Source organism: Oncorhynchus kisutch, unplaced genomic scaffold, assembly GCF_002021735.2.
Source record: "Oncorhynchus kisutch isolate 150728-3 unplaced genomic scaffold, Okis_V2 Okis01b-Okis20b_hom, whole genome shotgun sequence".
Taxonomy (NCBI): Eukaryota; Metazoa; Chordata; class Actinopteri; order Salmoniformes; family Salmonidae; genus Oncorhynchus; species Oncorhynchus kisutch.
This window is the reverse complement of record NW_022261978.1, coordinates 12,053,445-12,071,164: the sequence shown is the minus strand read 5'-3', so window position 1 is coordinate 12,071,164 and position 17,720 is coordinate 12,053,445. Positions and strand designations below refer to the sequence as shown.

The following is a 17,720-nucleotide window of genomic DNA, read 5'->3' as shown; positions in this document are numbered from 1 at the left end:
AAATACCGTAGAAGAAGAACAACAATGCCAGTCAAAGCGGAAGTTGCTACCTTGCAAGATAGTAGCTGAAACGTTCGTGCTTGGAGCCAACTTTAAATATATCATATTTTCAATCTCCGAAATGCAACAGCCACAGGACAACTTTGTTTGATAGTCATAAAGGATCCTTAGCCAAAACTGACGAGATAAAGCTAGCTAGCTACCTCATTTTCCACGTGGAAAAAAAGGGAGGACAGGGACTTGCTAGCTACGTTAGCTTGCTAGCTAGCTGTCTTTTCTACGAGGAATTTGGTGAGTTAAATAGCTAGCTTATGTTCAACAACAGCTGTAGGTGGATTAATATTTTTGTGCATTTAAGAACGACTAATGTTGCCAGTCTAGATATGACGATATCGTCAATAATTCCAGTTTAGTGGTTCGTGAACAAACACGGCAGTGCAGGCCCGGTCCTGGCCGTTCTTCCGCCCTAGACGAGACAACAACAACAAAAAATCCGCCCTAAACAACTAGAATAGTGTAGCCAGTGTCTGCGTGGTACCGTTTGTAAAACAGACATTTGCATTGTGTTATTAGTCTTGATTCCTGTGACTAATCATTTTGGCTGTTTAAGCTCTGAATATCAGCTACCCAACTTGATCAGTGATTCTATTTGCAATGAGTTAATGTATTTACACCGCAGGAAATGCTGAAGTTTAGTATTTTTTTGATGTTGCTATGAACAGTTAGTCAAAAACCATTTAAGGAATATAAACTTCTAATCACTGATTATCATGATTTAGCCCGCAGGGTGAAACTCCTGGACAGCAAGTGTGGGTAGCCTGATTTTTAGGATGTTATATATTTGTTAACATGTCATTCACATCGAATAGCTTTTTTTTTATGGCCTTAATTTTGTTTAGTCTATTTGATCGGAGAAGCGTGCTTGTATGATGTAAAAAAAAAAGTGTCTGTTTCACGACATTGTCATAGATGATGTAGCCTACCGTAGGCTACATGATTTATGTTGATTATTTTTTGACGGGACGTTGATGGAGCCCCATAGCGGTGCATCTCTCCAACAGCACCCTGGAGAAACACGGACCAGCTAAATATTTTGCGAAAATAATGAATTCGTTTGTCTGCCAACAATTAAGAATCATAAATGACTAAAATGACTCCTTATAAATCGTAAAATGTATCAGTTTCAATTACAGTCAAGAGGGTTGACAACTAAGCGACATAAAACGGATCTTCGATGTCCCAGGACCATGGCAACGGGTTTGAGCTGTTATACAAAACAGCAGATGCATCAATTAGTATTTTTAAATTTAAGCTATTATATAAAATTCTCTCCAGAAATAATGCTCTGTATATATTGGGTATTGAACAGACAGACCGGTGCAGAATCAATAGTGTGTCTCTTTGGTACTGTCCATTAGGGCTGGGTGATATGGCTCAATAGCATGTCTCTCTGGTACTGTCCTTTAGGGCTGGGCAGTATGGCTCAATAGCATGTCTCTCTGGTACTGTCCTGTAGGGCTGGATGATATGGCTCAATAGCATGTCTCTCTGGTACTGTCCTGTAGGGCTGGATGATATGACTCAATAGCATGTCTCTCTGGTACTGTCCTGTAGGGCTGGGCAGTATGGCTCAATAGCATGTCTCTTTGGTACTGTCCTTTAGGGCTGGGCAGTATGGCTCAGTAGCGTGTCTCTGGTACTGTCCTGTAGGGCTGGGTGATATGACTCAATAGCATGTCTCTGGTACTGTCCATCAGGTCTGGGTGATATGACTCAATAGCATGTCTCTGGTACTGTCCATCAGGGCTGGGTGATATGACTCAATAGCATGTCTCTCTGGTACTGTCCATCAGGTCTGGGTGATATGGCTCATTAGCATGTCTCTCTGGTACTGTCCATCAGGTCTGGGTGATATGGCTCATTAGCATGTCTCTCTGGTACTGTCCATCAGGTCTGGGTGATATGGCTCATTAGCATGTCTCTCTGGTACTGTCCATCAGGTCTGGGTGATATGGCTCAATAGCATGTCTCTCTGGTACTGTCCATCAGGTCTGGGTGATATGGCTAATAGCATGTCTCTTTGGTACTGTCCTGTAGGGCTGGATGATATGGCTAATAGCATGTCTCTTTGGTACTGTCCATCAGGTCTGGGTGATATGGCTAATAGCATGTCTCTTTGGTACTGTCCATCAGGTCTGGGTGATATGGCTAATAGCATGTCTCTTTGGTACTGTCCATCAGGTCTGGGTGATATGGGCCAATAGCATGTCTCTCTGGTACTGTCCTGTAGGGCTGGATGATATGGCTCAATAGCATGTCTCTCTGGTACTGTCCTGTAGGGCTGGGTGATATGGCTCAATAGCATGTCTCTCTGGTACTGTCCTGTAGGGCTGGGTGATATGGCTCAATAGCATGTCTCTGGTACTGTCCTGTAGGGCTGGGTGATATGGCTCGATAGCATGTCTCTGGTACTGTCCATCAGGTCTGGGTGATATGGCTCAATAGCGTGTCTCTGGTACTGTCCTGTAGGGCTGGGTGATATGACTCAATAGCATGTCTCTTTGGTACTGTCCTTTAGGGCTGGGCAGTATGGCTCAATAGCATGTCTCTTTGGTACTGTCCTGTAGGGCTGGGTGATATGGCTCGATAGCATGTCTCTGGTACTGTCCATCAGGTCTGGGTGATATGGCTCAATAGCGTGTCTCTGGTACTGTCCTGTAGGGCTGGGTGATATGGCTCAATAGCATGTCTCTTTGGTACTGTCCTGTAGGGCTGGATGATATGGCTCAATAGCATGTCTCTCTGGTACTGTCCATCAGGTCTGGGTGATATGGCTCAATAGCATGTCTCTCTGGTACTGTCCTGTAGGGCTGGGTGATATGGCTCAATAGCATGTCTCTTTGGTACTGTCCTGTAGGGCTGGATGATATGGCTAATAGCATGTCTCTTTGGTACTGTCCTGTAGGGCTGGATGATAAGGCTCAATAGCATGTCTCTCTGGTACTGTCCATTAGGGCTGGGTGATATGGCTCAATAGTGTGTCTCTTTGGTACTGTCCTGTAGGGCTGGGTGATATGGCTCAATAGCATGTCTCTTTGGTACTGTCCTGTAGGGCTGGATGATATGGCTAATAGCATGTCTCTTTGGTACTGTCCTGTAGGGCTGGATGATAAGGCTCAATAGCATGTCTCTCTGGTACTGTCCATTAGGGCTGGGTGATATGGCTCAATAGTGTGTCTCTTTGGTACTGTCCTGTAGGGCTGGATGATATGGCTCAATAGCATGTCTCTCTGGTACTGTCCATCAGGTCTGGGTGATATGGCTCAATAGCATGTCTCTTTGGTACTGTCCTGTAGGGCTGGGCAGTATGGCTCAATAGCATGTCTCTCTGGTACTGTCCTGTAGGGCTGGGCAGTATGGCTCAATAGCATGTCTCTCTGGTACTGTCCTGTAGGGCTGGGCAGTATGGCTCAATAGCATGTCTCTCTGGTACTGTCCTGTAGGGCTGGGCAGTATGGCTCAATAATCATATCTCTGTTTATGTTCAAATTGATTGGCGATTCACGAAATGTCTTGATATTTTAATGATGTAAATGGGGAAAGTGCACACAGCACAGAAGGAGCAAAGGAGACCAAAAAGACAACAGGGAGGCAGGGTAGCCTAGTGGTTAGAGTGTAGAGGAGGCAGGGTAGCCTAGTGGTTAGAGTGTAGGGGCGGCAGGTAGCCTGGTGGTTAGAGTGTAGAGGAGGCAGGGTAGCCTAGTAGTTAGAGCGTTGGACTACTAACCGGAAGGTTGCAAGTTCAAATCCCCGAGCTGACAAGGTACAGATCTGTCGTTCTGCACCTGAACAGGTAGTTAACCCACTGTTCCTAGGCCGTCATTGAAAATAAGTATTTGTTCTTTAACTGACTTGCCTGGTTAAGTAAAGGTAAACATTATTTATTTTTTAAACACACAACATGACAGCAAGTGGACCCTCGTTAAAAACCAAAAACATACTAAAAAACGTGATTCTGCAATACAGGCATTTGAATTTTTTTGCAAAAACATACATTCAAATGAATCAAATACATGTTATGTATCGCCCAGCCCTACTGTCCAGTAGGTGTCTAATTTTTGGAGTCAGGTTCAGGAATAATATCGGGGTGTGGTTGGACCTGCACACTATATTTCTGGGTGACTTGAAGGACCACTGTCAGTCAACAGGAAATATCATTGTGCTCTTTGGGTTAAATGTTTATTTTTGGGGACGTTTGGTCAGAAATATTGCAGATGGCGGGGTTCAAGTCCCTAGTGAGACGCCATGGGAGAATGGGAGGGATATATTGTGAGAAGAAATGGTAGAAGGATGATTTACTGGGAAAGATTGAGGTTGATCTGATGCTGTCTGAAGGGTGGAATTGATGCGTGTTGGAAAAATTATATACGCCAATGAACAGTATAAATGTTTGAGGTCCTCCAATCGGGAGGGTGGGATGGGATTATGGAGGTCCTCCAATCAGGGGTGAGGGTAGGAATGGGATTATTGTATGTTTTACATTTAGCTATCTATGTTTTGTGTTTTTGTTTCATGCGGTGTGTCTGCTGGTCCTGGTAGATTCATGCTGTGTGTCTGCTGGTCCTGGTAGATTCATGCTGTGTGTCTGCTGGTCCTGGTAGATTCATGCTGTGTGTCTGCTGGTCCTGGTAGATTCATGCTGTGTGTTTGCTGGTCCTGGTAGATTCATGCTGTGTGCCTGCTGGTCCTGGTAGATTCATGCTGTGTGTCTGCTGGTCCAGGTAGATTCATGCTGTGTGTCTGCTGGTCCTGGTAGATTCATGCTGTGTGTCTGCTGGTCCTGGTAGATTCATGCTGTGTGTCTGCTGGTCCTGGTAGATTCATGCTGTGTGTCTGCTGGTCCTGGTAGATTCATGCTGTGTGTCTGCTGGTCCTGGTAGATTCATGCTGTGTGTCTGCTGGTCCTGGTAGATTCATGCTGTGTGTCTGCTGGTCCTGATAGTTATGGGTGCGCTCACTTCCATGCCCGCCTGGGCGTACCAAGTCCCGCCCTTGAAAAATCCCTTTGGGCCTTGGCGGGGCCATGCCGATGTCTCTGGGCGGGGCCATGCCGATGTCTCTGGGCGAGTGGGGGCACGAGCACCCACTGACCAGAACACCCTCTGACCAGAACATCCTCTGATGTGTGCGGCCAATGGTATTGTCTGTGTTTTGTTGTTTTAAAGAAAATGTATCTATATACAGTATCAGTCAAAAGTTTGGACACACCTCCCCATTCCAGGGTTTTTCTTTATTTGGACTATGTTCTACATTGTAGAATAATAGTGAAGACATCAAAACTATGAAATAACACATATGGAATCATGTAGTAACCAAAAAAATATGAGATTCTTCAAATAGCCACCCTTTTCCAAGATGACAGCTTTGCACACGCTTGTCGTTCTCTCAACCAGCTTCATGAGGTAGTCACCTGGAATGCATTTCAATTAACAGGTGTGCCTTGTTAAAAGTTAATTTGTGGATTTTTTTCCTTAATGCGTTAGAGCCATCAGTTGTGTTGTGACAAGGTGGGGGGTATACAGAAGATAGCCCTATTTAGTAAATAACATGTCCATAATTATAGCAAGAACAGCTGAAATAAGCAAAGAGAAACAACAGTCCATGATTACTTTAAGACATGACATGAAGGTCAGTCAATTTGGAAAATTTCAAGAACATGGATGAAACTGGCTCTCAAGAGGACCACCACAGGAATGGAAGACCCAGAGTTACCTCTGCTGCAGAAGATAATGAACTTATAGTTACCAGCCTCAGAAATTGCAGCCAAAACAAATGCTTCACGGTGTTCAAGTTACAGACACATCTCAACATCAACTGTTCAGAGGAGACTCTGCGAATCAGGTCTTCATGGTCGAATGCTGCAAAGAAACCAATACGAAGAAGAGACTTGCTTGGGCCAAGAAACACAAGCAATGGACATTAGACCGGTGGAAATGCTTTCTTTTGGTCTGGAGTCCAAATTGGACATTTCTGGTTCCAACCAGAAAGTCTCTTTGTGAGACGCGGTGTCGGTGAACGGATGATCTCTGCATGTGTATTTCCCACCGTAAAGCGTGGAGGAAGAGGTTTCTCTGGTGACAATGTTTGTGATTCAGAATTCCATGCACTTAACCAGCATGGCTAACACAGCATTCTGCAGCGATACGCCATCCCATCTGGGTCGGGCTTAGTGGGACAATCATTAGTTTTTCAACAGGAAAATGACCCAACACACCTCCAGGTTGTGTAAGGGCTATTTGAACAAGAAGGAGAGTGATGGAGTGCTGCATCAGATGACCTGGCATCCACAATCCCCCGACCTCAACCAAATTAGGATGGTTTGGGATGAGTCGGACTGCAAAAATGGGAACTGCTTATCATGGGGCGACTTCGGCACTCACCTAAATAGCATATATACCACTTGGGTGAGAGAAAATGTCATTGTTTTTTGGCAGAATTGTGTAAGCTGTTATCAAATCAAATTTATTTATATAGCCCTTTGTACATCAGCTGATATCTCAAAGTGCTGTACAGAAACCCAGCCTAAAACCCCAAACAGCAAGCAATGCAGGTGTAGGAGCACGGTGGCTAGGAAAAACTCCCTAGAAAGGCCAAAACCAAGGAAGAAACCTAGAGAGGAACCAGGCTATGAGGGGTGGCCAGTCCTCTTCTGGCTGTGCCAGGTGGAGATTATAACAGAACATGGCCAAGATGTTCAAATGTTCATAAATGACCAGCATGGTCAAGTAATAATAATCACAGGCAGAACAGTTGAAACTGGAGCAGCAGCACGGCCAGGTGGACTGGGGACAGCAAGGAGTCATCATGCCAGGTAGTCCTGAGGCATGGTCCTAGGGCTCAGGTCCTCCGAGAGAAAGAAAGAGAGAATTAGAGAGAGCATACTTAAATTCACACAGGACACCGGATAAGACAGGAGAAGTACTCCAGATATAACAAACTGACACAAACTACTGCAGCATAAACACTGGAGGCTGAGACAGGAGGGGTCATGAGACACTGTGACCCCATCCGATGATTCCCCCGGACAGGTGGTATCAGTACCAGGTCAATGTGAAACTATATACAGGGAGTATCAGATCAATGTGGAGCTATATACAGGGAGTACCAGTACCAGATCAATGTGAAACTATATACAGGGAGTATCAGATCAATGTGGTGCTATATACAGGGAGTACCAGATCAATGTGCAGCTATATACAGGGAGTACCCGATCAATGTGAAGCTATATACAGGGAGTACCAGTACCAGATCAATGTGCAGCTATATACAGGGAGTACCAGATCAATGAGCAGCTATATATAGGGAGTACCAGATCAATGAGCAGCTATATACAGGGAGTACCAGATCAATGTGAAGCTATATACAGGGAGTACCAGTACCAGATCAATGTGGAGCTATATACAGGGAGTACCAGTACCAGATCAATGTGGAGCTATATACAGGGGGTACCAGTACAGAGTCAATGTAGAGCTATATACAGGGAGGACCAGTACCAGATCAATGTGGTGCTATATACAGGGAGGACCAGTACCAGATCAATGTGGTGCTATATACAGGGAGTACCAGTACCAGATCAATGAGCAGCTATATACAGGGAGTACCAGTACCAGATCAATGTGGTGCTATATACAGGGAGTACCAGTACCAGATCAATGTGGAGCTATATACAGGGAGTACCAGTACCAGATCAATGAGCAGCTAATAACAGGGAGTACCAGTACCAGATCAATGAGCAGCTATATACAGGGAGTACCAGATCAATGAGCAGCTATATACAGGGAGTACCAGATCAATGAGCAGCTATATACAGGGAGTACCAGATCAATGAGCAGCTATATACAGGGAGTACCAGTACCAGATCAATGTGGTGCTATATTTAGGGAGTACCAGTACCAGATCAATGTGGAGCTATATACAGGGAGTACCAGTACCAGATCAATGTGGAGCTATATACAGGGAGTACCAGATCAATGTGGTGCTATATACAGGGAGTACCAGTACCAGATCAATGAGCAGCTATATACAGGGAGTACCAGTACCAGATCAATGTGGTGCTATATTTAGGGAGTACCAGTACCAGATCAATGTGGTGCTATATACAGGGAGTACCAGATCTATGTGAAACTATATACAGGGAGTACCAGTACCAGATCAATGTGCAGCTATATACAGGGAGTACCAGATCAATGTGCAGCTATATACAGGGAGTACCAGATCAATGTGGAGCTATATACAGGGAGTACCAGATCAATGTGGAGCTCCAGATGACATCTGGCGTGTGCTGTGTGGAGGCATCAACATTCAGTCACAGTCATTGGACCGTATCCCCAACGCTATAGACCACGTCTCGTTAATTAATCATTAATCAGAGGTTTTAAATGTCCAAATTCATCAATATGCTGAAATAATTTGTGATTTTGTTGAAGACCAAGACATACAAATTCCCCTCTACACACACGTGTCACACTTCACTTTACACACGTGTCACAGATTACTTGTATTTTGCTAAAATACTACCTTTTACAAACTGCTCACGCACCAATATTTACCAAACGGTCACTCCAGACTGAAATTGATTAGTTTGTTCTACTGTAATAAATAGCGAGCATATTAATCACTCACATCGAAATCAATGAAAATGGGACAATAGCCGTTTGTCCTCTTCTAAAAAAAAAAAACGACCACAACGAACTTGGGAATAGTTCCATACCTGTTGATAGATGGCAACCTGTAGTAGCCATTTATCAACTGTACTTCCTGCTGTCTTCTTCTTCTACAGGTCATCTAAATTGTATGGACTTCCTGCTGTCTTCTACTACAGGTCATCTAAAGTGTATGGACTTCCTGCTGTTTTCTTCTTCTACTACAGGTCATCTAAAGTGTATGGACTTCCTGCTGTCTTCTTCTTCTACTACAGGTCATCTAAAGTGTATGGACTTCCTGCTCTCTTCTTCTACTACAGGTCATCTAAAGTGTATGGACTTCCTGCTGTCTTCTACTACAGGTCATCTAAAGTGTATGGACTTCCTGCTCTCTTCTACTACAGGTCATCTAAAGTGTATGGACTTCCTGCTCTCTTCTTCTTCTTCTAAAGGTCATCTAAAGTGTGTGGACTTCCTGCTGTCTTCTTCTTCTACTACAGGTCATCTAAAGTGTATGGACTTCCTGCTCTCTTCTTCTACTACAGGTCATCTAAAGTGTGTGGACTTCCTGCTCTCTTCTTCTACTACAGGTCATCTAAAGTGTATGGACTTCCTGCTCTCTTCTTCTACTACAGGTCATCTAAAGTGTATGGACTTCCTGCTCTCTTCTTCTTCTACAGGTCATCTAAAGTGTGTGGACTTCCTGCTGTCTTCTACTACAGGTCATCTAAAGTGTATGGACTTCCTGCTGTTTTCTTCTTCTACTACAGGTCATCTAAAGTGTATGGACTTCCTGCTGTCTTCTTCTTCTACTACAGGTCATCTAAAGTGTATGGACTTCCTGCTCTCTTCTTCTACTACAGGTCATCTAAAGTGTATGGACTTCCTGCTGTCTTCTACTACAGGTCATCTAAAGTGTATGGACTTCCTGCTCTCTTCTACTACAGGTCATCTAAAGTGTATGGACTTCCTGCTCTCTTCTTCTTCTTCTAAAGGTCATCTAAAGTGTGTGGACTTCCTGCTGTCTTCTTCTTCTACTACAGGTCATCTAAAGTGTATGGACTTCCTGCTCTCTTCTTCTACTACAGGTCATCTAAAGTGTATGGACTTCCTGCTCTCTTCTTCTTCTACAGGTCATCTAAAGTGTGTGGACTTCCTGCTCTCTTCTACTACAGGTCATCTAAAGTGTATGGACTTCCTGCTCTCTTCTACTACAGGTCATCTAAAGTGTATGGACTTCCTGCTCTCTTCTACTACAGGTCATCTTAGGTGTGTGGACTTCCTGCTCTCTTCTACTACAGGTCATCTAAAGTGTATGGACTTCCTGCTCTCTTCTTCTTCTTCTACAGGTCATCTAAAGTGTGTGGACTTCCTGCTCTCTTCTTCTACTACAGGTCATCTAAAGTGTGTGGACTTCCTGCTGTGTTCTTCTTCTACTACAGGTCATCTAAAGTATATGGACTTCCTGCTCTCTTCTTCTTCTACAGGTCATCTAAAGTGTATGGACTTCCTGCTGTGTTCTTCTTCTTCTACAGGTCATCTAAAGTGTATGGACTTCCTGCTCTCTTCTACTACAGGTCATCTAAAGTGTATGGACTTCCTGCTCTCTTCTTCTACAGGTCATCTAAAGTGTATGGACTTCCTGCTCTCTTCTTCTTCTACTACAGGTCATCTAATAGTGTATGGACTTCCTGCTGTCTTGCCATTGACTGCATTGTTGTTGTTGTTCCCACCAGCAGGACAACATGAGTGGAGAGAAGGAAGCATTGATGGAAGAAATCGAACAGAGTTTACACCCTCTAACGGAGGATCATTTACGACACCTGTGTGACCGTTGTGGAATAGATGGCTCCCAAGTTAAAGGAAAGAACCATCGCTCGTTGCGACGTAAAATCATGGAGGAAATGTGGGAAAACGCAGATTCTTTGAAATCGGAGGAGCAGGGAATGTCTTGGTTACTCCGACTGAAAGATGACATCAGAAAAATACAGGAAGAATCTAGTGTGGCACCCATGAGTCCCAGCCAGTCTGATGATGATGATGATGATGATGGAGCTACAGACTGCGACGAAGAATGGAACGTGGAGGACAACGATGGAGATTCAGATTCGTTGTCATCAAGTAGGAACAATGGTGTGTATTAGACTACAATCTGGTTTTGTAACAGTTCATTGATTGGTCAATATTTATTAATTGACCCATATTTGCTAAATGTAACTATTCAGTGTTGTATAGCATCTCATCTGTGTTGGATGGGGAACATACTTCAACACTAGGTCATTAAGTACTTTGGTACATGTGAGGAACCTTAACTTCATGTCTTTGTTTCACAGGGGACAACCCTAATGGTCGCTCGCTCAGTGGGAGGGTCTTATCATCTGGGAAGGCTCCAGGGTTGAAAGTGATCCAGCGACCTTATAGCTGTGATGTATGTGAGAAAAGTTTCCCACATTTAGGAGACCTAAAGAGACACCAGAGAATACACACAGGAGAGAAACCATATGGCTGTGATCAATGTGGGAAGAGTTTTCGTCAGCCAGGGCAACTGACGAAACACAAGCTAACACACACTGGAGAGAAATCTTATCGCTGTGATCAATGTGGGAAGAGTTTTGCTCGAGCTGATACCAGGACTGAACACAAGCGAACACACACAGGAAGGAAATCTTATGTCTGTGATCAATGTGGGAAGGGTTTCACTACCTTAGGAGCACTGACTATACACCAGAGAATACACACAGGAGAGAAACCATATGTCTGCGCTGTATGTGAAAAGAGTTTTCGTCAGTCAGGACAACTGACTATACACAAGCGAACACACACGGGAGAGAAACCATATAACTGTGATCAATGTGAGAAGAGTTTTGCCGAAGCTGGTTCCCTGACTGAACACAGACGAACACATACAGGAGAGAAACCATATGTCTGTGATCAATGTGGGAAGAGTTTCACTACCTTAGGAACACTGACTATACACCAGAGAATTCACACAGGAGAGAAACCTTTTGTTTGTGCTATATGTGGAAAGAGTTTCCGTCAAACGGTACAACTGACAAGGCACAAGAGAACACACGCGGGAGAGAAATCTTACAGAAGCTTTGATCAATGAGGGGATTCGATCATCTCTGGGTTGCACACAAACTCACAGTTGAAGATGCATCAGCGAACACACACTGGAGAGAGACATTACAGATGTGTGGTCTGCTGTGAGTTTTTAGTTTATTAGGATCCCCATTAGCTACAGGATTTTGGATCCCCATTCTTCACGGTTTTGGTACCGTGATGAAACTCAGTGGTGTGTCTGGTGGGGTATCTGCAGTCTATTCGGGAAAGTATTCAGACCCCGGGGGAGAAGGACCTTGGTCAGGGCGGTGACCAAGAACGCAATGGTCACCCTGACAGAGCTCCACAGTTCCTCTGTGGAGATGGGAGAACCTTCTAGAAGGACAACCATCTCTGCAGCACTCCACCAATCAGGCCTTTATGGTAGAGTGTCCAGACAGAAGCCACTCCTCAGTAAAAGGCACATGACAGCCCGCTTAGAGTTTGCCAAAAGGCACTTGAAGGACTCTTAGACTATGAGAAATCAGCATCATGCTGTGGGGATGTTTTTCAGCAGCAGGGACTGGGAGACTAGTCAGGTTCGAGGGAAAGATGAACAGAGAGATCCTTGATGAAAACCTGCTCAGGACCTCAGACTGGGGCGATGGTTCACCTTCCAACAGGACAAATACCCTAAGCATACAGCCAAGAAGTGGCTTCGGGACAAGTCTCTGAATGTCCTTGAGTGGCCCAGCCAGAGACAGGACTTGAACCCGATCTAACATCCCTGGAGAGACCTGAAAATTGCTGTGCAGCGTCACACCCCATCCAACCTGACAGAGCTTGAGAGGATCTGCAGATAAGAATGGGGGAAACTCTCCAAATACAGGTTAGCGTCATACCCAAGAAAACCCAAGGCTGTAATCACTGCCAAAGGTGCTTCAACAAAGTACTGATTAAAGGGTCTGAATACTTATGTAAATGTGATGTCAGTTTTTTAAATTTTATTTGTATAAATTTGCAACAATTTTGGAAAAAAAAGATTTGGGGTTTTTCTTTGTTTGTCATTATGGGGTATTGTGATGTCATTATGGGGTATTGTGATGTCATTACGGGGTATTGTGATGTCATTGTGGGGTATTGTGTGTAGATTGATGATGGAAAACAATTTAATCCATTATAGAATAAGGCTGTAACGTAACAGAATGTGGAATAAATCAAGGGGTCTGAATACTTTCTGAAGGCACTCTGTCTGTTCTGAAGTGTATACAAATACAATATACAAGCGGTTAGGTATTTTCAACACACAAATATTTCTTAAGAGAAGACGTAGTCCATTTCTCTTCAACCGTAAAAGACTATCATCCATGTTGTTGATGTTAGTTATATGTGTGTAGTTAAAGGGCAAGGCGTGCTGTTTTGTTTTGAGACAGCTTTGCTAGGTCTTTCTTTTCTGCACCTGACCATATTACCAGACAGTCATCAAGATGGACAAGACCAGAGTCTGGACAACTAGTACAGTTGATCTTTGTGTCAGAAACACAGAACATATTTTTTTATAACAGACAATACCCCTCCCCATCTTCACAACAACCTAGTCTAACAGTTGACCATGATAACTTCTCCCCATCTAAACAACAACTTAGTCAATATGACGAGACCATGATAACTACACCTCATCTAAACAACAACTTAGTCAATATGACGAGACCATGATAACTACACCTCATCTAAACAACAACTTAGTCAATATGACGAGACCATGATAACTACACCTCATCTAAACAACAACTTAGTCAATATGACGAGACCATGATAACTACACCTCATCTAAACAACAACTTAGTCAATATGACGAGACCATGATAACTACACCTCATCTAAACAACAACTTAGTCAATATGTCGAGACCATGATAACTACACCTCATCTAAACAACAACTTAGTCAATATGACGAGACCATGATAACTACACCTCATCTAAACAACAACTTAGTCAATATGACGAGACCATGATAACTACACCTCATCTAAACAACAACTTAGTCAATATGACGAGACCATGATAACTACACCTCATCTAAACAACAACTTAGTCAATATGACGAGACCATGATAACTACACCTCATCTAAACAACAACTTAGTCAATATGACGAGACCATGATAACTACACCTCATCTAAACAACAACTTAGTCAATATGACCTGACCATGATATTCACACCCCATCTTCACATGCAAAACCCCAGGTGAGGTTTAGGTCTAAGAGAATGGTTGGAACCAAATACAATATGACCTGACCATGATATTCACACCCCATCTTCACATGCAAAACCCCAGGTGAGGTTTAGGTGCTTTTAGATGTATTTAAGTCCAGTTTATTCTGTAAGTCCTTTTGCTACGAGTCTCCGTGAGCTCCCATGGCTGTAGATACTGATGTGTAGAGTCTGCAGTCATCAGCATACATAGTAATTTTAGCTTCTTGTAAGACAAATGGCAAATAATTTGTAAAAATAGAGAAGAGTAAGGTGTGTTGGTTTGATGACATGTTGAGGGTTTCACACTCTGTGGGGTAATATTTACTTTACCACCTACTGTTAGTGCTTTCATCTTAAGATGGCTGAGAGACCGTCACTTTAAAAACGGGCTCGTATTGTCAATTAAAATGTTATAATGTAGAATGTTTTGCCAATGTTATAGGTAGAGTTTTCATGTTGGAATTCAATGTTATATGTAGAGTTTTCATGTAATTCAATGTAATTCAAATTGAACGCATATGTGCTTGTAGTTAATACATGCCAATGTATTTAGGTTTTTAATGAGAATAAATACGAAGCTCCAATGAACCTTGGCATTATTTTTTCCAACTTATTCTTCTGAGAACAACTAAAAATGCATTATTATTTTTTTACCTAAAGTAAGATTAGCTACACGAAACATCATCGACGTAGACACACAATAGTTTTGTATCTCCTATTGGGGAAAGACTAATGAACGGGCTGCACAGTCACTATGGGAGCTGTCTAGAGCGCCCGGTTAAATTGTGCATTACAAGCAATTATTTTTTTAAACTCTGCAAACGGTTAAACTCGTGAGATAGAAGTTGTATGTATAGTGGGTAACATAATACTATCATCCTACATTGAAATGTTGATTTATTTGTACATATTAGATTATTTTATATTTCGCCGTCTTCCTTGATGTTTTGATCCAAATGGACAGCATACGTTACGACTACATTACGCAAGCTCACGTTTTGACCGCATCGAATTGAAGGTATAGTTACGACTACATTACGCAAGCTCACGTTTTGACCGCATCGAATGGAAGGCATACGTTACGACTACATTACGCAAGCTCACGTTTTGACCGCATCGAATGGAAGGTATAGTTACGACTACATTACGCAAGCTCACGTTTTGATCACATCAAATGGAAGGCACACGTTACGACTACATTACGCAAGCTCACGTTTTGACCGCATCGAATGGAAGGTATAGTTACGACTACATTACGCAAGCTCACGTTTTGACCGCATCGAATGGAAGGCATACGTTACGACTACATTACGCAAGCTCACGTTTTGATCACATCGAAATATGGTTAATTACACTTTTTTTTTTTACTTCAGATTGGTGCTGTTAATGTAAAAGTTTATAGTTATCGCGATGACACAATCGATGGCTTCATCAAACAGATCAATATCTTTGGTTCTGGTCCGCTTGGCGGTTGCAGGACTTCGAACGCTGCTGTCAATTTCAAACTCAAATGGCATGAATAATGCGGGACACTGTATAAACTATCACTCAAATACAGTGCCTTCGGAAAGTATTCAGACCCCTTACTTTTTCCACATTTTGTTATGTTACAGCCTTATTCTAAAATTGATTAAATTGTTTTTTTCCTCATCAATCTACACATAATGCCCCATAATGACAAAACAAAACCTGTTTATTAGACATTTTTGCTACTTTCTTAAAAAAATAAAACGGAAATATCACATTTACATAAGTATTCAGACCCTTTACTCAGTACTTTTGTTGAAGCACCTTGGCAGCGATCACAGCATCGAGTCTTGGGTGTGATGCTACAAGCTTGGCACACCTGTATTTGGGGAGTTTCTCCCATTCTTCTCTGCAGAAGGGTAATTCCTCATGGCTTGGTTTTTGCTCTGATATGCACTACCAAATGTGGGACCTTATATAGACAGGCGTGTGCCTTTCCAAATCATGTCCAATCAATTGAATTTACCACAGGTGGACTCCAATCAAGTTGTAAAAACATCTCAAGGATGATCAATGGAAACAGGATGCACCAGAGCTCAATTCTGAGTCTCATAGCAAAGGGTCTGAATACTTATGTAAATAAGATATATCTGTTTACAAAAATGTCTAAAAACCTGTTTTTGCTTTGTCATTATGGGGTAGTGTGTGTAGATTGCAGATTTATTTAATCCATTTTTGAATAAGGCTGTAACGTTATTTTTTATTTTACCTTTATTTAACCAGGCAAGTCAGTTAAGAACAAATTCTTATTTGTACCTTGTCAGCTCGGGGGTTTGAACTCGCAACCTTCCGATTACTAGTCCAACGCTCTAACCACTAGGCTACCCTGCCGCCCAAATGTGGGAAAAGACAATAGGTCTGAATACTTTCCGCACTGTACTTTCCCAACCCTTGTCGGTTTTGATATCTCAAGTCAAATTAAACAAGTTAAATACCAAAGCAACTTATTTGTTTCCTCCCCCCATTTCGGGCAGCCTTCCAGAATCTCCATCCGACATTCTAGAATTTAGATCACTGTCTTCAACTAATTATCTTCTAACCAGTGATGTAAAAGTTCTTCTCAGATTCCGTGTGGCTTTTGAGTAGTGCTAGTTTGATTTCAAGGTGATGTTGATCAGAGTGATGAACAAAAAAGTGTAGCGGTTACACTTATCGTGATGTGCGACCCACTTGAATCAAAATGCAACACATTGAAACGTGTCCTGCCTGTCTTCTCCAGGTTGTCCTCTAACCAGTGATGTAAAAAATATCTCCAGTTTCCATGTGAGTAGGGAGGTAACTGAGAACCCAATGACCACTCTGACAGAACTACAGAATTCCTTTGCTGGGGTGGGAGAACCTGACAGAAGGACAACAATAATAATAATGTAAAAGTCCTTGAGTAGCCCAGCCTAAAATCCCATTGAAAATCAGTGGAAAGACTTGAAGATTGCTGTCCACATCGTGCCCCATCTAACTTAACTGAGCTTGAGAAGATATGCAAGCAAGAAAATCCTCAAATCCAGATGTGCAAAGCTGATCCAGACATACCCAAGACAACTCAAAGCTGATCCAGACATACCCAAGACGACTCAAAGCTGATCCAGGCATACCCAAGACGACTCAAATCTGATCCAGACATACCCAAGACGACTCAAATCTGATCCAGACATACCCAAGACGACTCAAATCTGATCCAGACATACCCAAGACGACTCAAAGCTGATCCAGACATACCCAAGACGACTCAAAGCTGATCCAGACATACCCAAGACGACTCAAAGCTGATCCAGACATACCCAAGACGACTCAAAGCTGATCCAGACATACCCAAGACGACTCAAAGCTGATCCAGACATACCCAAGACGACTCAAAGCTGATCCAGACATACCCAAGACGACACAAAGCTGTAATCACCACCAAAGGTGCTTCTACAAAGCATTGACCCTGGGGTTTGAATACTTATGCATTTCCTATTTCAATTTCAATAATTTAGCTAAAATTGCTAAAAACATGTTTTCACTTTGTCATGATGGGTGTAGATGGGTGAGGCAAACATATATTGAATCCATTTTTGTAAGACAACTAAATAAGAAAAGGGGTGTGAATACTTTCTGAAGGCACTGTATAAGTATAGAATAGATAGTAGATTTTTTTCCCTACCCATTCTAATAAATCGATACTCGATTGCTCTAGCCTGAACGCAACAA

The 17,720-nt window shown here is 42.7% G+C and overlaps 1 protein-coding gene across 3 annotated transcripts; it reads left to right on the top strand.

Moving 5' to 3' along the window:
• The first annotated feature begins 19 nt into the window (after window positions 1-19).
• LOC116359018 (zinc finger protein 239-like) lies at window positions 20-14,591 on the top strand. Of its 3 annotated transcripts, XR_004206588.1 has the most exons (4): window positions 20-291; window positions 10,439-10,835; window positions 11,036-13,994; window positions 14,086-14,591. XR_004206588.1 is itself a non-coding variant. In XM_031811654.1 (3 exons), exons 2-3 carry the CDS (start codon window positions 10,448-10,450, stop codon window positions 11,809-11,811), a joined length of 1,164 nt encoding a protein of 387 aa, XP_031667514.1. In that variant the 5' UTR covers window positions 20-291; window positions 10,442-10,447; the 3' UTR covers window positions 11,812-14,591. The 3 variants fall into 3 exon arrangements, 2 of the variants coding, with proteins under 2 accessions (XP_031667514.1, XP_031667513.1); XM_031811654.1 differs by having other exon boundaries at window positions 10,442-10,835; window positions 11,036-14,591; XM_031811653.1 differs by having other exon boundaries at window positions 11,036-14,591.
• The last annotated feature ends 3,129 nt before the right edge of the window (window positions 14,592-17,720 follow it).